Here is a 26,627-nt window from a genome sequence, read left to right on the forward strand (position 1 = left end):
TAACTGTGTCGCGACATATGCACCCAGACACGACAAGTATTCAGATTTTAGTATTTCACTATGAGAGTCAATGTAGTAGTAGCCTATTCAAAATGGTGTCAACTATTCGCTCCATATTTATGCTTCCTATGGATGTATTTGTATGTACTTTTTAGAGCGTAAGAATTTTACTTCCATGAGGAGACGCAGAATTTTGAGAAATCACAAAAGCTATTGAAACGAACTATCAATTAGAAATGAACATCTTCGGTGCCATTCAACATACGTTTATGAATGACTATATAGAATCCTTTTTGGCAACAATAACTCAGAAACATAATTATTTGAATATGCGAGATGACTTGCTAAGGGTTTAGCAAAGCAAAAATGTTTTACTTCTATATGCATTTAGACCATGCTCGTCTACTATTTATCTGACCATAAATAGGCAAAACTTCATATAGAATATCGGGGCTAATTGCGACACACTATCATAAGAACGTAGATCTCGTACGTAGTGGAAACATACCTTCACAGATGTCGTATCATAATTTGTACTCTCCCAGTGAGTTCGCAAAGCTAAAACGAGAGACAGTTTATATTATTAAAAAGGACAGACAACAACGGCATATATATAATTCATCAACCACGCAAAGAATATATAAAAAATATAGTATCCTCTAATGGGTCAATTATTTTGTATCAAAGATGTTCATACGGTTATAAATATCTTTTTTATAATCTTCATATTGAAAACTTGGTCTCCTTTCATGAAATATTGGTCTTTGATCATTGTTTCCTAAAATGTTTCTGCCATCATCATCTTCCGATAATTGCATAGTTCTTGGAAGATCAGTATCACCACTCGGATTTCTAAAACTGTAGTGTTGTAAATAATCACCCATATCAGCATTTTTATGATTTTGATGAAATTTTAAGTTAGTTTCCTTATTTTGGATATCGTGCCTTGTATCTTGCAAGCTCATACTCGACTTTCTTCTTAGATGACTTGGTTTAGTGGCAATATCATTATTGTATTTTTCTGCATTAGAATTAGTCCTTTTTTGCTTTGAATTTAATGCATCTATATAGTTTGTTGAACGACGTCTCTGGAAATTGAAGGGTTGATGCTTTTGAGTATCAGTAGATACTGGTACTCGATTATCGTACTCTGAAATTGTGGGAGTTTCCTTTGGTCTTGGAGGTTCTGTCAAATTTATAAAATCAGTCGAGGCTATGCCTTCATCAGAAGCTGTTGGTTGACGTTTGCTATCACCACTGTTATTCCTGTACGACATATTATATCTTTTCTATGTAGTAAAATTCGAAACGTAAGCACAATACGTGATTACAGTAGAAATAAATCAAAATAAGAGTAAATAAATGACAATAATTGTAGAAAAATTGCTACCAGCCACGAGTCCCTCTTTTCTATGTATATTTATATATTCCTTGCTGCATTTCAAGTTTTTAGATCCCTTGTTTAAATTAAGCATGATGAAGTGTGACAATCCCGAAATTTAATCATTTAGCGAAGCAATTTTATGAAGGCCGTGACATGGGCCCATTAAAATTAGCAATTTTCACTGGAACATGCAATCAAGAACGACTATGTAGTGTTGGGATTTTACAGCTGTATACAACGTGCTACTGAACTACCTTTAATGCGAATTCGCATAGCATAATAGCCCATTTATAGATTTCATCTTGGTCGAGATGTTCAAAATCATCACTAATTGTGTGCCACGTCTTTGGGAACGGATACGGTATCAAATGCAATATAGGGACACCTCGCTCGTAGAATGGGACATGGTCATCACCAATAAGTGATTTGTTAATTATCTCATAGATTCTGTAGCTAGGATCTAGTTCTTTGTTTGATGAAATCCCACCGTTCCGATAAGATGTCAATGATCTGTAAACCTTTTCATCCAGGTATTCATCTTCAATCTTGCTTAGTAGTTCATACTCCCTATGAGTCTCTTTGAAATAACTTTTCATTGTCAAATTTTGTTCACTTCCAATAAGATCTAATAGTACGAGCAATTCAATTTGTGAGATCGAATCACTTTCCCATTTGGAAGCTAAATGCCTGGCTCCATAGATCGAATCATCATCGGTCCATTCTTCGAATGCTTCCTCACCATCAAAGAATATAATTTTGATTCCGTAGCCTTTGTCAAACAACTGATGCTCCAAATTAGTCAAATCTTCTTCATAAATAAAATCAATAAATTGAGCTAAATACAATAGTATTGCACAAGATGCTGCACTATCTGCAGCACCAGTAAAACCAGTAAGTTTCATTATTGTATCATAGTGTGCTGCGTACACGACATACCTATCATTATGATTTTCATTTAGGGTGAATATCAAATTGGTAAAATTATACCCATTTTCAGTGAAAGAATCCCTTTCTAATTCCCAATTGTTCGTCAAATTACCAAAATGCTCGATAATAAAGTTCTGTATTGACCTTGATTCTTCACTTCCTACCACTCTGGTCGTGTTGAAAGGCAATAACAAGTTGTATGGATTTGATGCATTGGTCAATGACAACTGATTTGACAGAGTAGCATTGTAATATGATAATCGTAGATCTCTGTCATCGTAGCACGTAGCCCTTTGAAATACAACAAGCAGAGCAAAATATAGGTACAACTGGATATTCATAATGCCCATTTTCGCTACGGATTACTACCTTTGTTCAAACTGTCATACCTGCTGCTAAAGCTTGAAAAAACTCGTGATAAATACTGCTTTGTATATGAAGCAAAACAAACGAAATCATCCAAGGGCACGGCAAACACTAAGAACTACTTGAAGTAGAAGCCATATATACAGTATTAGATGGAAAATACGAACTACTAGGCTTCAATCCACTATTGAGGTGTATCTTACTACGCTCGTAATGCCTGTGAAGAAAGCCGGGTATTAGACTCTTATTTCATGTAAATGTATATATATTTTTATTCGTGTTTGTTATATAAGGGCATTAGGGCAAAAACACGTAAAGGTGCCAAAAGACAACGATAAGTATTCTGGACCACGTTATAGCACTTCATGAGTGTAGATAATGAGGATTTACAAAATATAATACACGATAAGAATGATGAATCGAAATCCCTAGCGGAGACGATAACAAACAACAACAGATCTATGTCTGACAAACCTGACTTTCTGTCGAAACCTGTGTTGATGACGAAAACTACAACTGAGGTTGATAAAAATCCAGTCCATAGTGACATTTCTATACCGATAAATATCAAACCTGATAGTGATGCTGATAACAAGAATGATATAGCCAATAGCATTGACATTCAAGATAATATATCTTCACCGCTACTTGAAACTACAGAACCATCCCAGGATCTTCGACTTTTGCATTCGGAACTAGCCGTAAGTTCTCCAATTCTCGAATCTGCCTCTGTGACACCAGTAGCAATACAAAAAAATGCAAGTAGCTCCATGCTGGAAAGGAATAATGATAATACACGACAACTCTCGAGACACAATACAAAATCCTTGAAGTTTTCAGTGGCAAATGATTCACTTTTGAAAAGGACTAGTACATATGCATCTAGATCGACTGTTAGAGCAATTCCAATAAATAACAATAATTCAAGTCACAATATTTTAGACTATGAAGATGTCAATTCGTCTCATAGTAGATCATCATCAATGACAGCATCCTTTTCAAGAAACTTTTTATTTGGATTTTATAACGATAACAAAAAGTATAAACAAAGAGATAAAAAAAATATCATTTCTAAGGAATACTGGATGAAAGATGAAACTGCAAGAGAATGCTTCAACTGCGGTAAAACATTTAATACGTTTAGAAGAAAACATCATTGCAGAATATGTGGACAAATTTTCTGTAATTCGTGTACGTCACTCATTTCCGGAGATAGATTTGGCTATGAAAGCAAAATGAGAGTATGTTATAACTGTTATGAGCATGTTTGTAACTATGAAGATTCTAGTGATGAGGAAGAAGAAGAAGAAGAAGAAGGCGGTGGAGAAGTTGAGGATGCAAAATCGTGTTCCACTATTGCTAATGACAAAAGGTCTAGTGGCACTGATGACTTGGGGCGCAAAATAAGAGATACTGAGGGTACCACTAGTGCTATATGGCAAAATACTCCTACGAATCACGAAAGCATACCTTCAGAAGATTCAGACTCTCAGTCCAGGCCAAAAAATGAAGTCCTTTTCTTCAAGAATGATGATGTGCAAAGCATCATGACCTCCGGCGAGGATTCCAAATTATTCGTATCAACACCACCACCTCCTCCAAAAATGGCAATACCCGCTACTAAACAGGGTGAATCACTTGAAATTTCATTCAGCTCCAATAGTACACTCAAAAAAGACCTGAACCCAAGTCATACTAACGGAAAAACTCGAGATAGTTACACATTAAAAGATTTCGACATATATTCTCCTTATAGTGAACACACAGGGTCACCGCAAAGTCACAAACACTCTCATTATAGTGACCCATATCAACAATCTATCAAACATCATCATCATAGTAAGAATCAGAATCACAAGACAAGCGTAAACTCATTAAGAAAGTCAATATTTCATTATGTTTCTAATGGGAAGTCACAAATTCCGCACGACAAAAATAATTTCCTTTCATTATCACCAAATAGCCAGGCAAATAATATCCTGAGCAATTTAAATAACAAAAATTTCCAATTTCAGTTTAATTTTGGTAAAAACAAAGATATTACTAGTTATACTGCCCCAGGTTCCGAATCTTTAGATGATTCATTAGAGGATGGCACATTTGAAGACGAAGGTACCATGTCACTTTACTCGTCCTTACATGACCCTTTGAAGACCGATAATCCTATCAGATCTACAAGAAATTCAACGAAGTCTTTCCAAAGAGCTCAAGCATCTTTGCATAGAATCCAGAGTCGACGTCGCAGTAAAAGCAAATCCACTTTAGGGACATCTAGCACGATATATAGGGGTATTAATGCTCTTACTCACAGTTCACCAAATTTACTTTCGGTAGTGAGTGATGATACTTCATCTGGGTCAAATACTCCAGACTTAGGCGCCTCAACAAACTCTAATACCAATGCACTTGTAAATTCTAAAAGTGTTTCTTCGACAATGAAACCAAATCTAGGTAAATTGAATCAATGGAGAAGATTAACGAGTATATCTGGAACAAAGTCATATAAAGAGGATAGAAATGAGTTGAATGAAGTAGCAATGCTACACATGAATGAACTACTTCGCCAAGTTCTGGATGATCAAGCTGTTGAAGAAGCAGAAGAATGGATGGCCCTATTCAACAACCAGTTGCTGAAAAAAGTTCAGCACATTACTTTAAACGCGAGAGATTCTAACACACTAGATTATAGACAAAAATATGTAAAAATTAAGAGGATATGTGGTGGTACTGTGCAGCAGTCCGAATTTATTGATGGAATAGTATTTTCCAAAGGTGTTCCTGGAAAAGATGTACCAAGACGTGTAGAAAATCCAAGAATATTACTAGTTATGTTTCCATTGGAATATCAAAAAAACGAGAATCACTTCTTGAGTATCGAATCTGTTCGCGCTCAAGAACGTGAATATATAGATAAATTGATATCCAGAGTTACGTCCATAAACCCCGATATTATATATGTGGGCGCAAACGTAAGTGGATACGCTCTACAGCTATTAAACAAAGCAGGCATTGTCGTTCAATTTAACCTCAAACCCCAGGTAATTGAAAGAATTGCAAGATTAACGGAAGCTGATATTGCAATAACCGTCGATAAATTAGCATCAAACGTGAAAATGGGTGAGTGTGAACTTTTCGAAGTCAAAACATTCATCTATGGAAATATTAGTAAAACATACACTTTTTTGCGTGGCTGCAATTCGACCCTAGGATGCACTATTTTATTAAGAGGAGGATCTCCTGAAACTTTAAAAAAGATAAAACATCTTGCAGAATTTATGGTGTATGTCGTTTTTTCCCTGAAATTAGAAAGCTCTTTCTTCAATGATAACTTTATTAAACTTTCTCCTGAATTTTACATGGAGTCAAAGGAAAGAAAGGAAAATCAAGAATTTTCAGGCTATTTTTCAGATTTTCTACAGAAATTTAACAAAAGGATTTTGACGACTTCTGCTACAGTAGAATTTCCAATTCCATTCTTATTGAAGAAAGCACGAGAACTAGAGGGCGTTATCTGGCACAAAAAGCAACAAAATGAAATCTCGAATAATTCGGATATCGCGTTGGATACACCAGAAATCCAACAACTGGGGATAGATTCAACATTAACCTTCAGAGATATTAAATATATAGCTAAATTCGTTCGGCAGAAGGAGCTAGAAGATTTAGAACTCCAATTTAACAGGAGAGGCAGACAATGGGAGTTGTATTATTCGTCATCGCATAACATGTTGGGTACAGGATCACATCAATCGATCACTGTTCTCTACTCCATGGTGTCAACACAGACTGCTACGCCCTGTATTGGACCCCAATTAGTAACTATTGACTACTTTTGGGATAGTGACATCTCCATTGGGCAGTTTATTGAGAATATCATAAATACAGCAAGATACCCATGCCAGCAAGGGTGTGGTGGGCTTTTACATGACCACTATAGAAGTTACGTCCATGGTTCAGGAAAAGTGGATGTACTAATTGAAAAATTGCAGACAAAACTACCAAAACTAAAGAATATCATCCTCACTTGGAGTTACTGTAAAAAATGTGGTACATCTACTCCAATTCTGCAAATAAGTGAAAGAACGTGGAACTATTCCTTTGGTAAATATCTAGAAGTCATGTTCTGGAGTAAAGAAGGTGGCGTTTCCAATATTGGAAACTGTATCCATGACTTTACAAAAGACCATGTGAAATATTTTGGCTACAATGAATTAGTAGTGAGGATGGAATATTCTCACCTCGATGTATATGATCTGATTACCCCATTGCCTAAAATAAAATGGAAACCTGATCTTGATATAAAAATGAAAGTGGAACTATATTATCAGATTTTGGATAAAATTAACAGTTTTTATGATAGTGTCACGTCAAGATTAAACCGAATGAAACTTGATGGTATGGCAGATGATAGACTTGTCGCTGGCCAATTGAAGGTGGAAGAGTTGAAACAAAAAGTGAGCGAAGAAAGAAAATTGCTACTCGACGATCTAGATGCCAGATACTATGGCTACGGCGGAGATAAGCATTTACAGTTAAACAATTTGATAAGAAACTTATACAACTTTGCAATCAATTGGGATAATGAGTTTAACCAATTTGGGAAAAATTTTTTGTTATCAGAAAATGACATATCAAGAATTACTACGAACCAACTTCGAAAGTTCTTCAAAGATCCATCGAAGGATGAAAATCTGGAAGAGAAGTACATTTCAGGAGATGACAAAACTACCACAAGGATTAAGACTGAAGCAAGTTGTAGTGGGGATGCATCTAAAAGCGTGCCTTTATCTGATATTGAATCAAGTCGAGCCTCAAAAGAGCAACCTAAAGGGGGAATGAAAAATTCAGTAATTCCTAATAGAAATGAGGAAACGAGTATTAAACCACCTAAAGATAATTTACCCAACAACATTATATCAAATATTAGACCTGAAGCTACAAAAGCTATTTCAAGCCATAGTCTCGATAGAGTTTCGCTCCAAAAGGATCTCGATAGATTTAGCATGAAAAGTTCTGCCAGTTCACCCTCGATAAAAGAGCGTAATAGAAAAAACAAAGTTTCTGAACTGGCATTATTTTTTGATCAAATTCACTTTGACGCCCTCTCTAAAGAATTTGAGTTAGAAAGAGAATTAGAGCGTTTACAACTGAATAAAAATAAATACCAAGCATTCAAATCCCAGACAGCTACTCCTATTGTAGAAATATACAAAAATGTCAAAGATGCCGTAGATGAACCGCTACATGAAGTACAGGAGAACGGAGAAAGTAAAGGGGAAAGTACCATCGACATAACCTCTCCCACAGGAGAGCAATCCACAAACTTAAGTCTAAATAGAAATCTAGAGAACGAACTCGAGAATTCTATAACACAATGGGGTAAAGATTATTTCCAAAGAACGAGAGAGCACTCATCGGATGAGAAAGACTCCACCATCACGTCAGCTAAACAAGAGGGTATACCAAGTGAGCCATTGCCTCCTGTAATTACCGTGGAAAACGTGAACAAAGAATCAAGTGAACCTCCTGAAAAGTCATTATTGATGAAAACTTTAGCCAATTTTTGGGCCGACAGATCCCCATACTTGTGGAAACCGCTTGCATATCCCACCACATCAACAGAACATGTTTTTTCTGGCAATGAAGTTATTATTAGGGATGATGAACCTAGTTCGTTGATAGCGTTTTGTTTAAATTCTTCAGATTACAAAAGTAGAATGTTTAAGATTGAGGCGAAAACGCAGGTACAGCCAGATATTACCGAAAATGGGCAACAGTCGCCTCTATTAGAACAACATTCTCTCGAAAACGCAGTTCAGCCGTTAGAACAGTCCAATAATGAATTGCTAAAGGATAATGCAAATATTTTATCCTCGAAGGAGAGCCTATCACATGCTCATGAATCCAGTAAAAATGATCCGGAGATGCTTGAGAATATTATGACCAAGAAAACGGCATTACATTTAAGATATCAATTTGAAGATAGGCTGACGGTCATGTCCTGTAAAGTGTTTTTTTCGGAGCACTTTGAAGCTTTCAGAAGAATATGTGGATGCGATGAGAGCTTCATTCAAAGTTTATCGAGATGTGTTAAATGGGATTCCAGCGGGGGAAAGAGTGGAAGTGGATTTTTGAAGACATTAGATGATAGATTTGTAATTAAGGAGCTTTCACATTCGGAACTTGACGCTTTCATCAAATTTGCCCCAAGCTATTTTGAGTATATGGCCCAAGCAATGTTTCATGACTTACCTACCGCACTTGCAAAGGTATTTGGATTTTATCAAATTCAAGTGAGAGGCCCTATTACAGGCTCTAAAAGCTACAAGATGGATGTTATCATTATGGAAAATCTTTTTTATAACAGAAAAACAACCAGAATATTTGATTTGAAAGGTTCTATGCGCAATAGACATGTTGAGCAAACTGGTAAAGCTAATGAAGTGTTGCTTGATGAAAACATGGTTGAATATATTTATGAGTCTCCCATACACGTCAAAGAATACGATAAGAAGCTTCTTAGGGCCTCTTTATGGAATGATACACTTTTCCTAGCTAAAATGAATGTTATGGATTATTCTTTAGTTATTGGTATTGACAATGAAGATTATAAGCTTACTGTGGGAATTATTGATTTTATTAGAACTTTTACTTGGGATAAAAAATTGGAAAGCTGGGTGAAAGAGAAAGGTCTTGTTGGAGGAGGAAGAAATATTGTTAAACAGCCAACAGTTGTAACACCAAGGCAATACAAAAATAGATTCAGAGAGGCAATGGAAAGATATATTTTGATGGTTCCTGATCCTTGGTACCAGGAAAGTAACTGACTTATCTTAACCGATAAGCCACCAATAAATAAGTTTTTCAGAGCATTACATACTACTAAACCCCTCTATTTACAGATAAATAACGTGTTCCCAAGAATTATTCGGTATTACGCCCTATTGACACTATTCATTCACTTTTATTATTTAGATATATCTCAAGCTGAGCTTTATTAGTGCTCAGTTCTTGTAAATTTTGGGTGAGATGATTGTAAAAAGTCTAATGATGACAAGTAGTTGATAACTAGCAGACAAGTCAATATATCAGCTTGGCAGTGGTTCTCTGTTTATGTTTAAGGACATTGTAATCTTAATACCTGTAAAAAGAAGTCGATTTTCATTCAAGAAATGACGCCTGCTATACAATTTTCAGACAAGGTGCATAGGTACTTTGAGGTGCTTATCAAACGCCATCGGTGCTATGAAAATGAGTATATAGTAAAAAGAATAATAAGGTTTAGTATGAAAAACATTAAGATTGAAAAATGGCTGTGATAGAAGATTTTTGAAATGAAGTTGGACTGTTGATATGTCCAATCTCCAAAATTATCTATAGTTAGCCTTTCCAGGGTTATACCGCTATCCTTCTCGTAAACTGTTTCTACTTGAACATCCTTAACTTGCTTGTATAATTGGAGTTTATAACTGAGAGTCATCTTGGCACCTTTTTGCCATTATTAAAGGCTGCTTACTGTAAAAATCCCAATGCGCATACTGAAAAGGAAACCGAGGGCCGTGACGATGGACAACCTATCTGATCCTAATACAATTCAAGAGGTAAATCGTGCATGCAAAGTAATCTTTTACTGAGAAGCCCAGCATTCTGTCTATGGTATCATCATCACACTTGGAAGTAATCAATTGTATTGATTTCAATCAGACAGGTTCCTGTATTTCGATTGGAACATCTAAGGGCTATGCAATAGTCGGTAGTGAACCATATAGAAAGTTATGCTCTGATCAAGTGGGGGATCTTTCCATAGTAGAAATGTTGTACTCCACTTCCATCCTCATAACTGTAGGTGCAGGTGGTGATTATTCATCATCTCCAAGAATATTACAGGTACTTAATCTGAACACGAAATCAAGTATATGCGAACTGAGCTATCCAAGTACAATATTATCTGTGCGTCTCAACAACGAACGGCTTGTAGTGGCTTTAAAAAGTAGTTTTTATATTTATGATGTTACTAACATGAAGCTATTGTATAAAATTAGTAAGATTTATAATCCCAAAGGTCTCTTATCTATCAATTCCTCTACAAAGGGCCAGTTTTTAGCATATCCATCCCATTCATTAAAAAGTAACAGTAGGAACCCTGTCATCGAGTCCCTAAATGATAAAGCTGTTTCAGAGGCCATTAAACTGAGAGCTGTAAACTCCGAAAACTTTCAGATGGCAGGGAACGGAGACGTTGTTATATTTGATTTGCTTAAGTTACAACCTATAATTGTTATAGAAGCGCACAAAAGGCCTATTTCAGCAATTCTACTGAGTTCAGATGGTAAGTTACTTGCCACTGCGTCTGAATTGGGAACGCTTATTCGAATATTTGACACTACAAATGGCCAAAGATTATATCAATTTAGGAGGGGCACATATCCAAGTAGAATAGCATCTATGTGTTTCAACGAGGATTCTAAATTTTTAGCAGTTTTAAGTGTAAGAAATACTGTGCACGTATTCCATTTGACAAACTATACTACGAGTTCACCTTTTTCTGAACCACAGAAAAGCTCTGAAGAACAAGAAAAAGATGTAAATACACTACGAATGAATTTCGAATCTCAATATGACGATTCACAAGAAAGAAGCAAGTACGGTTCATCCATTAACGTTATTCCGGTGGGCTTAGTATCCCCTGTTGAACCTGGCTCTGCCAACGATAATAATAATAAAAATAATAATAATAATAATTATAATAATAATAATAATAATAGTAATAGTAATAGTAATAGTAATAGTAATAGTAATAGTAATAGTAATAGTAATACTAATAATAATGATAATGATGATGATGATGATGATGATGATGATGATGATGATTTTGAGCATGACTTCGTAATTTTAGATGATAATGACAAGATGCGTATGTATAATTACCAGAAAGAAACTCTGGCCAGCGCCTTTAAAGCTTCGTCCAAGAAGCTATCAAGAGAAGCCGGTAAGCAGATAAGTAATCTTTTCTCTGGCAGTCAAAACTCGAAGAACTTTGCAGAATCTTCGGAAAAAGCAAAGAGACATTTTGCATTCTGCAAATTGCCAAGAGATATTAAGTACCTCAACCAAGCATCCATTTTTATTGATAGAGAAGTGGAGATATCAGAAGAAGAATATGCGGATTTAGTACCAGATACTAATTATTCCGCGCAGACGGTTAATAATGCTGTAAAAATGATGCCATTGAGAGTGGTCTCCGCAGACGGTTATCTCTACAAATATTTATTTGATCCCGTGGAAGGAGGAGAATGTAAGTTACTGTCACAGTTTTTCCTGATGGATAAATAATGCACGATGCCCATCTGCAAAAATATGGGCAGGAAGTGCCTCGGTACGTAAGATTTATGCATAAATTTCTCGAACATCAAATTTGCAGATCAAGTTTTCCCGAGCTGATCCGGAATGCGCCCATTTCATTAAGTAAAAGTTCCTAAAAGGTAATATGGAATGCAAAAATTTGAAGAACTTTGTTCTTGGCACTATTACATTTCAATCGAGTTTTTTTGGTATATTTTGTGGAATTTAGGTGTTATATATACATATATATATATACTATCGTCTGGAGGATATTAAAAATAAGAGCATATTGATTAACAGGCCGCCGTTGTGTTATCTAGAGGCTACCTCTTCTTTTCTCGACTCCTGAAAATATCTGAAGTTGGTTTACAATATAAATGTTCTCCAATCATACGAAACAGAGTTACAAGCCACTATTGTTCGAGCTTAGAATTCATGGAACTGATAATGATGTTATTTTGATAAAGGGGTCTTCTGAAGCTGCACCTTCCGTACTACTTTCTGGAACAATTATGCTTTCAATAGCAGAACCTATTCAAATAAAAAATTTGTATTTGAAACTGCTAGGTAGGATGAAGATCAATTTACCAATAGATGAAGAACTATCGATCAATACAAATGGTAGTAAACAAATTATGTTAGATAAATATTTTTATCAATATACATGGGATGACTTCACTATTGAGAATTATTTAAACGGATTATATGACAATTATGATAATAACAATTCTATTAGTGGTAACAAACTAGGAAAGGCTAAATCTACAACCTCTTTAATAACCTTAAAATCTGGTAAATCTCCTAAACGAAAATATCACACCCTTCTCAAAGGCAATTACGAATTTCCATTCAGCGCAATTCTACCAGGAAATATGTTTGAAAGTGTTGAAATCAGTGATAATGCTTCTATCACGTACTATCTAGAAGCTATAATAGAACGAAGTAAGGGAGCATCAGATTTATATTGTAGAAAATATATCAGATTTTTACGTACTCTTGCTCCTGATTCTGTCGAGCTATCTGAAACTGTAAATGTCACAGACCGCTGGCCCAACAAAGTTGAATACTCCATCTCTACTTCATCTAAAGCAGCTGCATTAGGGTCCACTGTTCCCATTAATATCATGCTTGTGCCTCTTTTGAAGGGGCTGAGTTTACATAAGGTAAGGATAAAGCTACTAGAAACCTTACAATTCGAGTATCAGGGCATGAAGTCTAAGCAGGAAAGAATTATCACAAAGTTAAAATTAGTAGATCCAGAATTGGAACTAACAAGACTAGTTGATGATCAGAAATTCCAAGAAAAATGGGAGGTTACGATTCCCTTTGAAATACCATCCAGCTTGTCTGAGGGTACCCCAGATTGTGATATCCCACACCGTATAAGGGTGCAACACAAAATCAAAATTTCAATATATTTAAGAAATGAAGATAGACATATCTCTGAGCTGAGAGCTTCACTAAATGTGGTCTTATTCGTATCACCATTTGTGGTATTGAGAGCCAAAAATTTGGACAAACTAACGCCATCGCAGAGATTACTGAGCGGACACACTACATACACAGATAATAAGAAGAAAAGTCACGATGGTGAAGAAGATGAAGTCATTTTTATAAAGACGTCGTCGCAAGTTGGACTGGCCAATGTAATGAATAATTCAGTCTCTTCTGGAGCAGTAACTAGGTTGATGACTCCGCCAGATTATGAAAAACATATTTTTGACCGTATTTGGACCGTAGCTGAAGATGCTGCGGTGATATCTCGTACGCCATCTCCAGCACCATTTTCTGACAAGAATACACCAAATACTAATATTGTGGGAGTGAGAAGCAGAAGGGCGGCAACCTTCAGCAGTGCTTACAAATCAGTCAGTGAAGCAAATTCTGACATTGGAGTTCGCCGTAAACAACTTGAAATTAAAGATTTGAAAGCTCCTGTAGGCATTTCTAGTTCAAATGGTATAATCAGTACCTCTCCGAGATACCGCAAAACTTCATCTTTCACTAATAAAAACCTTTTAACTGTCCCTGGATTGAATACCATACCGACATATGAGAGTGCAGTTGCTTCTATTAATATTGATGAAGTTCTACCACCTATATATTGCTTTGATGAAGACGAGACGCCTGATGATGAGACATTAGAAATACCCCGTTATAATACGCCGACCTCTTTTGGCAGCGAAAATGAATCCATCCAAACTCCTCCATTTGCTTTAAATAGAGCATTCTCTCATAATTCTCTAGCGGTCGCAGAGTTAAGTAAAGAAGATAGCCCTGCTCGCACACATTCGCAACTCAAAATACATCTTACTGATCAGGCGCTAAAGAATATTCGCCCGCACCCATCTGATGCCAGGAGAAAACGAAGTTCATCTAATGTGATGGCTTCTGTTTTCCCTTTTAGAAGGTCACCAAAATAAGTTTGTGGTAAGCCAATCTAATTGACATCAGACTGCCTCAAGGTTGACTACAAAGACCGCCACATTGATTTGATAAGGCCTTATAAATATTGAATGAATATTTTCTATTTTGACCAGTACGTTTTTGGAATGCAGCTTTGCTTTATCGTAAATATTAAGGCTCCTTTTGGTTACCGATGCCATATCTATAAATAAATAAAAATTATGACCGAAATCCGTGTGCAACTTTTACAGTAGGGATTTTTCTACAATATATTTCGAAACTCGAGAGGGTTGTATATCAGTACCTCTTGTGCATGTCCTTTTTTTCCCCCTGAAACCTATGTTTAGCATCTTTTTATCTACTACAAAATTTTGTCAAATACTATATTTGAGCAATGAAACTCGGCCAAAATTGTATTGTATGTTGCAAAATCTTGTATTCTATGTGGACTTAAAGTGGAACGTCCATCCATTCGCTTTAAATCATACCAATAAATATACACGACCATTTATATATATATATTCAACAAAAAAATATTGAAAACATCATTTCTCATATCAAATCAAGATTAGCAGACGACAAAAACTTACCGTTGTTGTGAATATCAAATAAAATAATGACGCTAAATGCATCTCTACGTCTCGTATGTGATAAAAAGAGCCCATTGTGAGCCTCAATATTTTTTTTGGTTTGGCTTAATATCTCTACAATTTGAAATTGATCAGAAAACCTTTCTTTATTTAACGGCGCTGGTTTTCGTTACTCCAAACCAACTGCTTCCTTTTTTGGTGTTTGTTCAAACTTTAGGCCTGAGTTCAGTTTAACAAGAGGAACTTTATGTGACCAATTTTATCTATCAATAAAAGATACACTACCAAAATGCAGTGCCTCTCTGTAAAAAACTGTACTTCATAATATTTTTTTAATAAATAACTCAGAATATTTACGTTTAGAAATATAAATATGTTTCTGATCACAATGAGCTAGTTCGTATTAATATGCACACAGCGATTCCTTCAAACTAGTCTTGATTGGCTATATAATTCTTATGTACGAATTTTAGCATGCAACATTTGTATCCAGAAAGGTCTGAGTTGGACTAATATAATCCGTAGTGGTAAGTTTCTTCTCGTAATATATCTTTAATAATTCAATACCTCAAATATTCATCGGGGACATTTTCTACAACCGAGGATCCGTAGTCTCTAACGGTATTTACTAGTACCCAACAATAGCTAGCATTGCCTAGCTTTAGGAGGATCCTTCAGTTAATGTTGCTTTAGGGACAAACGTCAAAACGTTTAATTATTGAAAGTTCAATACGGTGACAAGACAGATAATACAGAGAGAATATGACACGGCTTGTGTATATTCTAATCCAGGTACAGAGAGCTTGGAAATCAATCTGATTGTATAACTATAGCTAAAAGCGTATCAAAAAGCTTGTCTTATTAATATATAAAATTATGAAGTATAATAAAAGATTAAGAACAAATATGGCGAAGAATTCCTTTTATAGTGTGGAATTCTTCAAGATGACAAAAGTTGCATCTATGAAAAGTTTTCAGTAATATTCAACCAAATTCAATAATGTGAAATATTTAGTTTAATAAATTGAACGGCGGATGTTTAGGTTTTGCTTCTGGAAAAGCGGTGACACGAACTTCGAGCCTAATGCTGTAGTTCACTGGTCTATCTTACAACATTAATAAACAATTATAGGCGCAAGTGGTTTAGTGGTAAAATCCAACGTTGCCATCGTTGGGCCCCCGGTTCGATTCCGGGCTTGCGCATTTATTTTTTTAATTTCCTAAAACCATTTCAACTTCCTCTACCGAATGTTTTTGAAAACGTTTGACGTCAAGAGTTTAGATGAAACATAGTTTTTTGATTTACTGAGGCCCTTGAAACTAAGAAGAGACAATTGAATCCATTCTTTATTAAGAACTGAAAGCTTTGCAGGTTCTTGAGATATGGATACCTCAACAATAATGGAACCCGCTATGAATGATGATGTAGACTTGGATCAAATGATTAATGCAGCAGAATCATTAACTAATGACCTAAGCAAAACCACGAAGATATCGAGAAAGAAAAAGAAAAAGAACAAGAATCGTAGCAAAACGAAAAGTGTAGATAACTCAAAACTTGATTCTATAATGGTAGGAATTGAAGAATACTTACAAGACGATGAAGATGTCAATATCAATATTGGAGCTACAGAGGAGATACAACCGCCAACAAATTCCGGACTGGATAAACAGAACAAAGTAGAGCTAGAAACAGATGAATTTATTGATGAGGTTGATTATACAAATCTAGATTCAAAGGCCGATAAAAGTCCGAATCCTGCTAGCAAAGGCCATAATGAACAGATAACTTCTAACAGGGAAGCAGAAACACTATGCAAAGAACCGCAAGGAGAGATTATTAAAGATACAGGTGCTTCTGGTTCTTCTATTCTAGAAGAACCTCAAAAGTATGAAATTAATGAATCTCATCTTGAGATGCAAGCTCACCGACATGAAGAAGAGCATCCAGATGATGTCTCTTTAGAAAACCCCGGTAACCAACCTGATGATACTATACAAGAAATACGACTTGATAGCATAAGCCCACCTACGACTATATTGAATGATGAAGAATTCCTTGTAGCTACTGAAAACAGTGTGGCTGAAGAAGAGACCAATAATAGAGAAACGGAGAAGGTTATGATGGTTGCGAAACCACTGGATAAATCCAATAAAAAAGTGAACAGGAAATTAGAAACTTCTAAGCTACTGCCACCCAAAAAAGTGCGTGATCTTACAAAAGATATAAATGCGAGCGAATATGAAACTGCGAAGGAATATATTTCATCGATGGAAACCGATGGTGACGGAGAGGACTCGACTATACAAGATTCAATATCTCATCAAGAAATAGACGAAACGGAAAGGAACGACAAGTGCGAAGCCACTACGCCAACTCTTGCAAGTGAGCCAATATACAGTGAAAAAAATCCATCTATAAGCATGGGAGATCCTTACGACTCTGCTGACGAGGAAAGATCAGTGACTGAAGAACCCCCTATAAGTCAGCAGGGCTCTTCTTTAGAAAGAAGTGACAATATGGATGAAGACTTTAGCAGTGAGAAAGAGGAGGTAGACCACAGTGAAGATGGGCAAGAAGAAACTTCTCGCTTGAACTATCCAATTGCGGATGCACCTACACCAGTAGGTATTGATACAGAGCCTGTGTTAGATATTTCAAACTCAAAAGGTGCCACAGATAACGGAATTAATTTAAACGAGGAGGAGGCACCTGAAACTGCAGATGTTGCTGCAGCGTCTGCTAAAAATGGCAGCGATGTAGAAAAGCAGATTACAACAGAAGAACTGCCTAGAGATGCGATTTCAGAAGAACCTGTGGAGGCCCCTATGGCACCAGATAAATCAACAGATATGGATTTGAAGAAGGATAGGTCTGAATCGGAGAGGAATAGTGAGAATGTACCTGAGATTGATGACATTGAAAAACCAACGTCCAGTAATATACCGCAAATCGGCGAACAAGAGGTCAATGTCGAAGGTGAAATTAATGCCAAACCACTTTCGCCTGGTATCACCCAGGTTTCCGACGAAGATACCAGCACCATTTCATCAGAAGTACAATCGAGCAAGGTAATGCAAGACATAACACATGATGCTTTATCAGTAAAATCACCTGAGAAAAAACCATTTGGAGCAACTGACCAAACTACTGGTTCTGGTTTCACTACAGAAGCATCAGGGATGAAGGATAAGGACGTAGAAAAGGGACCAACATATAATGAAAATTCTAAGCAAACGAATGTGTTCTCAATCAATGGGTCAGGAACTGAATTGGTCGAAGTCATCAATATCGAAGAGTCTGATGAGAAACCCGCCGATGAAAAAATTGAAGAACAACCTAAAGATATTGAAAAAGAAACATCCATTTCCGATGCCATTCATGAAATGAGCCATGATGACCCTGAGCTAGCGAAGGAACGGTCCTCCAATGAAAAATTGGCATCTACCTCAGAGGAAGTCGAAGAAGGAGAACCAGAAACTGATTCAAAAGTCGGTAGTGTTACATCTGCCGAAACACCTGAGGATTTCGCATTGAATAAAAATGTGAAAACGATTGCTTCTCTTCAGGAAGAGCCATCTGAAGTTGGTGCTGCAGATATGGTTTCAGACAACGACTCAAATGAGATGAAACAAATTGAAGAAAAATCTGACAAAGAAGAGGGTTTAGAAATACTAGAGCATGAAGAACAAGATAATGAGTCAAGTTTAGCCTTAGATAATACGAACCAAGAGACAGAACAACATTATGATGCTGCCAAAGACACCATGGATGATATCGATGCCTTCTTAAAAGACCTTGAATTTGAGGACGACTCTGAGCTAAATGCATTATTGACTTCATTGAATGAAAATGATAAAACTAAGGATATATCAAAAAAGCCAGTTAGTACTAAGTCCGAAGAAACAATTAAAACAAGCGATATTAAGAAAATAAATATGGCTGAACCTGTTTACATTTTTACATCTTTAGCAGGCGGGGGGTTCCACATGATACCAAGAACAAATAGATTAAGCACAATTTTACAAGCAAACAGGGTCGACTTTACATATAGAGACTTAGGTACCGATGATGAAGCAAGGAAAGTCTGGAAAACGTATGGAAGGGGTAGGAGTTTACCTAGTGTAGTTAGGGGACGTGATAATATTATCGGTAACTGGGAAGAGATAGAAGAAATAAATGAAGATTACAAACTACGCCAGGCAATATATGAAGAGTTTTAGCGCAAATCTTGAGAAATCGCCCTTAATTCACCATATATAGTTAAATAATTATCTTGTATTTCCAAACATGGTCTAACAATCTACATCTTCTCCATTTTAGTGGTAAAAACATGACCCCACTATCCCAAAAGAGAATGAAACTTGGCTTGACATGTGGCCAAATTGATCGATTTTAACTTTTCGGCCGCTTAGAAAACGACGGAGCGATTTAGAACACGCAACAAAAAGGAGTGGGGAGCTTAAAATTATAATACCATGAAAAACGCTGGCAACAACAAAATTCTAGATAGCCAACAGCCAGGCTTAACAAGATCCTCCTAAAATTATGATATATCAGTATTTTTAGAAAGACAAGTTGGATAGCAGTGTCTGTGGTGTGGAGTCACGAATCTACTGGGCAAGATGACACCCACTGGAAGAAAAAAGTGTTTGTGTGTGCCTTAAATTGACAGGGGAATCGTTCAGGAGTTTCAAGCGGATTGGCTTCTTACTAGTCCGAAGTTTACTCGAAAAAGTTTAATTTGTTCCACTCAGGAGGTCCAAATTATTTTTTCACCTTGATTCAAAATCAAGCAAAATGGCAACAGCTTGCAGCAGGATGGCAGGCGCTTGCGAATGTTACTGACTGTTTTTACGCGTAAGCCTTTGCATAGCATTTTCAACTGACTGCTGCATTCATCTTCTTGTTCATTTTTTTGATAGCCTGACCTCCGCAAGCAACAAAGGTCGTCAACACTTTCTCAAATATAAATAGAACGTACATTTTCTCTCTTTACCATTTCTGCAGTCTTTATATTCCATTTTTTTTGTTCTCAGGCTAAATTGTCCAATTTAAAAGTCAATATATAAGTAACTTTTAGCAACTTCTAAAGTGGGAACATTATGGGTCGTGACTTACAAAATCATCTACTTTTTGAGGTTGCCACTGAGGTGGCAAATAGAGTCGGTGGTATCTACTCCGTTTTAAAATCAAAAGCACCAATTACTTCAGCACAATACAAGGAAAACTATGCATTAATTGGTCCATTGAACAAGGCAACATACCAAAGTGAAGTTGAGGAATTGGATTGGCAGGATGAATCCATATTCACAGATGAATTAAAGCCTATTCATAAGACTTTGAAGAGTATGAGTGAAAAAGGTTTTTACTTTGTCTACGGTAAATGGTTAATTGATGGATATCCAAAAGTTATTCTTTTCGATTTAGATTCCATGAGACATAATTTGAACAATTGGAAATCCGATTTGTGGTCTTTGGTCGGAATTCCTTCCCCAGATCATGATTCTGAAACAAATGATGCCATTATGTTGGGTTACACAGTGGCATGGTTTCTTGGTGAACTTTCAACTTCTGACAGTCAACACGCTATCGTTGCCCATTTCCATGAATGGCTAGCTGGTGTTGCACTACCTTTATGTCGTAAAAAGAAAATTGATGTGGTCACTATTTTCACTACACACGCAACTCTATTAGGTAGATATCTTTGTGCGGCTGGTGACGTGGATTTCTACAATAATTTACAACATTTTGACGTAGATCAAGAAGCAGGCAAAAGAGGAATCTATCATAGATATTGCATTGAAAGAGCTGCTGCGCATACAGCCGATGTTTTCACCACTGTTTCACAAATTACAGCATTAGAAGCTGAATACTTATTGAAAAGAAAACCAGACGGTATCTTGCCAAATGGTCTAAATGTCGTTAAATTTCAGGCTGTACATGAGTTCCAAAATTTGCATGCCCTCAAGAAAGAAAAGATTCATGACTTCATTAGAGGCCATTTCCATGGTAATTTTGATTTTGACTTGAAAAATACCCTTTATTTCTTCATTGCAGGTAGATATGAATATAAAAATAAAGGTGCTGATATGTTCATTGAAGCTTTGGCCCGTCTAAACTACAGATTAAAAATGTCTGGTTCTAATAAGACCGTTGTAGCATTCATTATTATGCCTGCTAAGACAAACTCTTATACTGTTGAAGCTTTGAAAAACCAAGCTGCTGTCAAATCTTTAGAAAGCTCCGTTAACGAAGTTACGAAGAATATCAGTAAGAGAATATTCGACCATGCATTAAAATTCCCTCATAACGGTATAACAACGGAAATTCCAACTGATCTGACTGAATTGTTAAGCTCATCTGATCAAATTCTATTGAAGAGAAGAGTTATGGCTCTAAGACGAACAGAAAATCAATTGCCAGCCGTCGTAACACATAATATGGCAGATGATGCTAGCGATCCAATTTTGACTCAAATAAGACACGTCCAATTATTTAATAGCACAAGTGATAGAGTTAAAGTTATTTTTCATCCTGATTTTTTAAATGCAAACAATCCAATTCTTGGTATGGACTACGACGAATTCGTTCGTGGTTGTCATTTAGGTGTATTCCCATCATACTATGAGCCATGGGGTTATACTCCAGCAGAATGTACTGTCATGGGTGTTCCATCGATAACTACAAACCTTTCCGGTTTTGGTGCTTATATGGAAGACTTGATAGAAGCCAACCAAGCTCAGGATTATGGTATCTATATTGTTGATAGAAGATTTAAGAGTCCTGATGAATCTGTTGAACAGTTAGTTGATTATATGGAAGAGTTTGTCAAGAAAAATATAAGACAAAGAATTAATCAAAGAAATAGAACAGAAAGACTATCTGATCTTTTGGATTGGAGAAGAATGGGTCTAGAATATGTTAAAGCTAGGCAGTTGGCCCTAAGAAGAGCATACCCGGAACAATTCAAGCAAATGGTAGGCGAAGAATTGAATGCTACTGATATGAACTCCATGGTTGGTGGTAAGAAATTAAAGATTTCTAGACCTTTGAGTGTTCCAGGATCGCCAAAAGACAGGGCTAGCAGCACTACTGTTTTTATGACGCCAGGTGATTTAGGTACCTTACAAGATGCTAACAACGCTGATGATTACTTTAATTTGAGTATGAATCCAGAAGATGCTCAGGATGATGAAGCCGATGAGGAATATTGAGCAATTTTAATAATATATTTTCGACTATTTTTAATATCTAAAGTACATTTTCTGGAAAAAATATTTAGATATCTATTGTAACATGTAAGTAGGGTTATATACAACCTCGTGGCATTAGTATAAAACAATTTTAACTCGTGATAAGAATACCCAGCTGTCTCTCGGTTCTCTTATAATATGATGTCTAATCATATTATTCTTTCTTAGGGCGGGTAAACGTGTTTCTGTATGCACTTGAATTTTAAGATGTTTGGAAGAGGCGCTTTTTCATACAACTCATTTGGGGCAATGGCGACAGGAGTGCTGAAAAAAGGATAGCCCATAAAATAGTGAACTAGATTTCGAATGTTTTTTCATAGCTACTTATAATTGAGGTGTTTAGCTTGTAAGACACATATACATATTTTAATGAGTTATAAAAGTACTAGTGTTTCGATAGCTAAAGTAGAAGGAAGCATTGAAGGGCTTGCTGGGAAAGTTGCATCGAATGCTAAAACAGACTACATCTTTGGAAAAACGTTAGGTGCAGGGACTTTTGGTGTGGTAAGGCAAGCTAGAAAGCTATCGACAAATGAAGATGTAGCTGTTAAGATTTTGTTAAAAAAGGCACTTGAGGGGAACTCTGTGCAGTTACAGATGTTATACGATGAGCTATCTATTTTACAGAGATTAAACCATCCAAACATTGTGGAGTTCAAAGACTGGTTTGAAACTAAGGAAAAATTCTTTATCGTTACACAATTGGCTACAGGAGGTGAGCTTTTTGACAGAATCGTGAAAAAAGGTAAATTTACAGAGGAAGATGCCATTAAAATTTTGGTTCAAATTTTAGGTGCAGTAGAGTATATTCATTCCAGAAATATCGTTCACAGGGATTTGAAGCCAGAAAATTTATTATATATTGATGAAGCAGATACTTCACCTCTTGTGCTGGCTGATTTTGGTATTGCTAAAGAATTAAAAAGTGGAGATGAGTTGATTTTCAAAGCAGCTGGTTCTTTGGGTTATGTTGCGCCAGAAGTTCTTACATCGGATGGTCATGGAAAACCTTGTGATATTTGGTCCATTGGTGTAATAACATACACATTGCTGTGTGGGTATTCTGCGTTTGCTGCGGAAAGTGTCGAGGGATTCTTGGATGAATGTACACAGAACGACAAGCCTGTTGTTTTCCATAAGCCGTATTGGGATAACGTCTCTGAAGATGCGAGAAAATTTATCTTAAGGGCATTGACGTTGGATCCTACTAAAAGGCCAACTGCAACAGCTCTTCTGGAAGACCCTTGGATTCTTGGACGAAACGTGCAGAAGAATGATTTATTACCTGCTCTTAAAAAGGGTTTTGATGCCCGTAAGAAATTTCGTGAGGCTGTGGAATTAGTGAAGTTGAATAATAGAATTCAAAAACTAAGACAACTGTATTCCTTGGGAGAAGAAGAATCTGACTCTGATATTGAGGAAAATAGTGTAAACAGTGTAAACCCTTCTCTGGGTGTACTAACAAATGCCCTTCATAACCTGTCAATATCGCCATCCCATACAGGCAAGTCACCTGAATTAACAGCAGAACAAAAGAAAATGAAGTCTCATTTGACTCAAGATGCATTTGCCCAGATAGTTATGGCGGCTACAAAAAATAGGCATAAGGTCATGAGCTATCAAGATTCCGAGAGTGAGGTTTCTGCAGTCTCATTGAACTCAAGTCCTTCGCGATGAAACTTTTCGAACATTATTGAATGTTGTCAAGAAGATGATGAAACTTTCATATCGGAACTACTTTTTAACCCGTAATTCACGCAATGGGTATGTACCATATATTAATAATTATTCTCATTGTGTTTTCTTCTCATTTTAATAATAAAGTATATAAACAACATGGCTCCTATAAAATATTCGAACTGATTAAAGAGCTTAATTTGACCGTGTCCTCTTGTTCCTTTGGTACTCGAATTCATCAGTTGAGATTTCATTATAATCTTCATCGCTGTCATATGAAACATCGTAGTTCGCTTGCCTTTTTAACCTTCTCAACTGCCTTCTTCCCGGCTTCATATCAGCATACTGCTCTCTTAATTCCTCATAGGAGAGTAAAATATAATACAATTCATCAAGAAAGTTCTTCAAAACGGATAACTTGTTTCTCGCAGTGTTATATCTGGCATCTTTTGGGAGAGGATGTGTATTTATCAACTGAGATGTGTTGCTATTCTTAGGTTCTGGTGTATTAATAGCAATTTCATCCTTTTGAATATCCTTATCTACAGGTCTTACTATCTTATAATCCAATAGCTTTATGAAATCCTTCAAGGTTTTTGTGTCATGGCACATCTCATACCAATACACCTTACGTGTCGTGCTGGAACCCTTAGCAATGTCACGAAGTAATGATGGTGTATCATGATACAAGAGTTTGAACTGGGAACTTAAATTCTGACCATTGTTCTCAAAATATGTGTGAACATTATATTCCTTAGTTTTGAATTTTTCCAATAAATCTTTTAAACTTCTTAGATCGGTAAATGTTGTCATAGTACTCGAACCACTATACGTATGAAGCCTTGGGATATAGAAATCACCCATGTGGGGTATTCTACCTACAAAGAACTCCTGCGACCTTAATTTATATATTGGATCTTGATATGGATCGCTTAAAGGATTGTCCATTAATTCTCCTTCAAATAACTTGCACCACTTATCATAGAGGGAGATTACTAAGTCTCCCTTTTCTTCCTTTGGGGTGATATTTAATGTTTCTTTGATTTCATTGAGAAGTTTCAGTTTTTTAGAGAAATCTTCCTTTTTACCTTCCTGTAATTGCTTCTTGAAATGCTTCTTTTTGCTTCTGATTTCATATCTTGCTTGTACTAATGTACATAGTTTTTTAAAGTAGTTGAAAGTTACCTCAGGGCCCTCGAGAAAGTATCTTGCTACATGATGGGTCTGAATACCGAATGGTGGATCCCTCTTCGGATGAGAAAGATGATAGATCTCGTTGTGAATCATTAACGACTGCGAGGTACACCAATCAATAAGTGCTCTAAACAAGACAATTCTATCACCTGGCGATAACGCCAATATACCCTCGTCTTCGAGGCCTGGGGTAAATAAAGGATCTGAATCGAAAGGCAATGGTGCTTTTTGTGCCCATGTATACACATTTGGGGTCAAGATTTCAGGATTTTTTGGATCAACCGGAAATCCTGTATCATCAGTATCAAAGTATGCTAGTTCTGGTTTTGTGGGATCCCCAGAATATGTTGTTTTCCATTCTAATGGGTATCCCCATTCAGGTGCATTGGTTCGTAACTTCTCTACCAGTGGCTTGTACGTTTTTATCAATGATGGCGAAAAGTCTTCTGCAGAAATGGGCTCGAAAGCTTTCCTACTATCTTTGAAAAGTAGATGCAAAAATGAAATGAACAAAAGATTCATTTTATCTTGGCTTTTAATGATATCTTTTACTGGAATATAGTCTTGATAGAGGACTTTTCTGAATTGAATATCAGACCAGTCAGCTGAGATATCTTTAATGTCGCTTGGGTACAGATCTAAACCAATTTCAAAATCTTGAAATGATAAACTTAATATTTCAGGATACAAAAAAAACGAAAATTTGTTGATAAATGTCATAACTTTCATTACATCTCCTCCATATGGTAAAGCTTTCATATTTGGACTTTTCAACCTAGAAAGTACACTTTGGTGGGTTTTGAAATCTGACGACAATAGAGGAGCATTTGAGGCCCAATTTGCTTCTGTTAAAGATGGTTCCTGACTTTCAATGCTTGGTGTTGGAGTAGAAGATATATTTTTCTGTATTGGAGCCTTTTTGGTTATCTTATCTTTCCCAGGTAAATTGTCTTTAGTAGCCGCTCCTTGATTGTCCTTACCCTTTTTCTTACCTTTAACCTTACTCTTATTCTTGGACTTGGTGTACTTCCTCTTAACAGGGGCTTCAAAAAAGTCCTTATCTAAATCAGTTCTAGGTTTCGGGACTCGACGAGATCTTCTGAGTCCCATTGCAGCAGCCTCATCAGCGGTATCATCAGCTGCACTTTTCGGTCCAGAAACTGTAGATTCCTTCTGTGTCATTACTTCTTGTTCTGTTACTGAATCAATATTTTGTAATGCACCATCTTTTGGTGAAGAGGCACTTGCCAAATCTAAAGCATGGGAATTGTCATTTAATTCTGAATCAGAATTAGCATTCATATCCTTATTGAATAAATGTTAAATCGGTTCACCTCTGATTGTTTATCCACAACTAAACAATGATCTACCCTTGGTGGCAATATAACTAAGCAATGTGATGTGCAAGATCAGAAGTTCAATTGATCCAAACCATCCATCCAAAAGAAATATTCAAATTTCAATTCAGTTTAGGCGTTCCGTGT

The 26,627-nt window shown here is 36.3% G+C and overlaps 9 protein-coding genes and 1 non-coding gene across 10 annotated transcripts; 7 read left to right on the top strand and 3 right to left on the bottom strand.

The window, feature by feature from the left end:
* Nucleotides 1-671: 671 nt before the first annotated feature.
* IGD1 (Igd1p) lies at nucleotides 672-1,277 on the bottom strand (the record flags this gene model as incomplete). Its single annotated transcript, XM_003956518.1, has 1 exon — nucleotides 672-1,277. The coding sequence occupies one exon, from the start codon at nucleotides 1,275-1,277 to the stop codon at nucleotides 672-674; it is 606 nt and encodes a 201-aa protein (XP_003956567.1).
* A 349-nt stretch (nucleotides 1,278-1,626) lies between these two features.
* KAFR0C04430 (uncharacterized protein) lies at nucleotides 1,627-2,661 on the bottom strand (the record flags this gene model as incomplete). Its single annotated transcript, XM_003956519.1, has 1 exon — nucleotides 1,627-2,661. The coding sequence occupies one exon, from the start codon at nucleotides 2,659-2,661 to the stop codon at nucleotides 1,627-1,629; it is 1,035 nt and encodes a 344-aa protein (XP_003956568.1).
* A 381-nt stretch (nucleotides 2,662-3,042) lies between these two features.
* Nucleotides 3,043-9,504, top strand: FAB1 (1-phosphatidylinositol-3-phosphate 5-kinase; the record flags this gene model as incomplete). The annotated part of the gene is made up of 1 exon (XM_003956520.1): nucleotides 3,043-9,504. The coding sequence occupies one exon, from the start codon at nucleotides 3,043-3,045 to the stop codon at nucleotides 9,502-9,504; it is 6,462 nt and encodes a 2,153-aa protein (XP_003956569.1).
* An 826-nt stretch (nucleotides 9,505-10,330) lies between these two features.
* ATG18 (phosphoinositide binding protein ATG18) lies at nucleotides 10,331-12,010 on the top strand (the record flags this gene model as incomplete). Its single annotated transcript, XM_003956521.1, has 1 exon — nucleotides 10,331-12,010. The coding sequence occupies one exon, from the start codon at nucleotides 10,331-10,333 to the stop codon at nucleotides 12,008-12,010; it is 1,680 nt and encodes a 559-aa protein (XP_003956570.1).
* A 386-nt stretch (nucleotides 12,011-12,396) lies between these two features.
* On the top strand, nucleotides 12,397-14,442 carry ROG3 (Rog3p; the record flags this gene model as incomplete). Its single annotated transcript, XM_003956522.1, has 1 exon — nucleotides 12,397-14,442. The coding sequence occupies one exon, from the start codon at nucleotides 12,397-12,399 to the stop codon at nucleotides 14,440-14,442; it is 2,046 nt and encodes a 681-aa protein (XP_003956571.1).
* A 1,705-nt stretch (nucleotides 14,443-16,147) lies between these two features.
* KAFR0Ctrna20G lies at nucleotides 16,148-16,218 on the top strand. Its single transcript has one exon. It is a non-coding gene; the product is annotated as a tRNA-Gly (tRNA).
* Nucleotides 16,219-16,398: 180 nt separating this feature from the next.
* AIP5 (Aip5p) lies at nucleotides 16,399-19,239 on the top strand (the record flags this gene model as incomplete). The annotated part of the gene is made up of 1 exon (XM_003956523.1): nucleotides 16,399-19,239. The coding sequence occupies one exon, from the start codon at nucleotides 16,399-16,401 to the stop codon at nucleotides 19,237-19,239; it is 2,841 nt and encodes a 946-aa protein (XP_003956572.1).
* An 882-nt stretch (nucleotides 19,240-20,121) lies between these two features.
* On the top strand, nucleotides 20,122-22,233 carry GSY1 (glycogen (starch) synthase GSY1; the record flags this gene model as incomplete). Its single annotated transcript, XM_003956524.1, has 1 exon — nucleotides 20,122-22,233. One exon carries the CDS (start codon nucleotides 20,122-20,124, stop codon nucleotides 22,231-22,233), a length of 2,112 nt encoding a protein of 703 aa, XP_003956573.1.
* Nucleotides 22,234-22,641: 408 nt separating this feature from the next.
* Nucleotides 22,642-23,949, top strand: CMK1 (calmodulin-dependent protein kinase CMK1; the record flags this gene model as incomplete). The annotated part of the gene is made up of 1 exon (XM_003956525.1): nucleotides 22,642-23,949. One exon carries the CDS (start codon nucleotides 22,642-22,644, stop codon nucleotides 23,947-23,949), a length of 1,308 nt encoding a protein of 435 aa, XP_003956574.1.
* Nucleotides 23,950-24,144: 195 nt separating this feature from the next.
* IOC3 (Ioc3p) lies at nucleotides 24,145-26,445 on the bottom strand (the record flags this gene model as incomplete). Its single annotated transcript, XM_003956526.1, has 1 exon — nucleotides 24,145-26,445. The coding sequence occupies one exon, from the start codon at nucleotides 26,443-26,445 to the stop codon at nucleotides 24,145-24,147; it is 2,301 nt and encodes a 766-aa protein (XP_003956575.1).
* Between the last annotated feature and the right edge of the window lie 182 nt (nucleotides 26,446-26,627).

Source organism: Kazachstania africana, chromosome 3 (assembly GCF_000304475.1).
Source record: "Kazachstania africana CBS 2517 chromosome 3, complete genome".
NCBI classification, from domain to species: domain Eukaryota; kingdom Fungi; phylum Ascomycota; class Saccharomycetes; order Saccharomycetales; family Saccharomycetaceae; genus Kazachstania; species Kazachstania africana.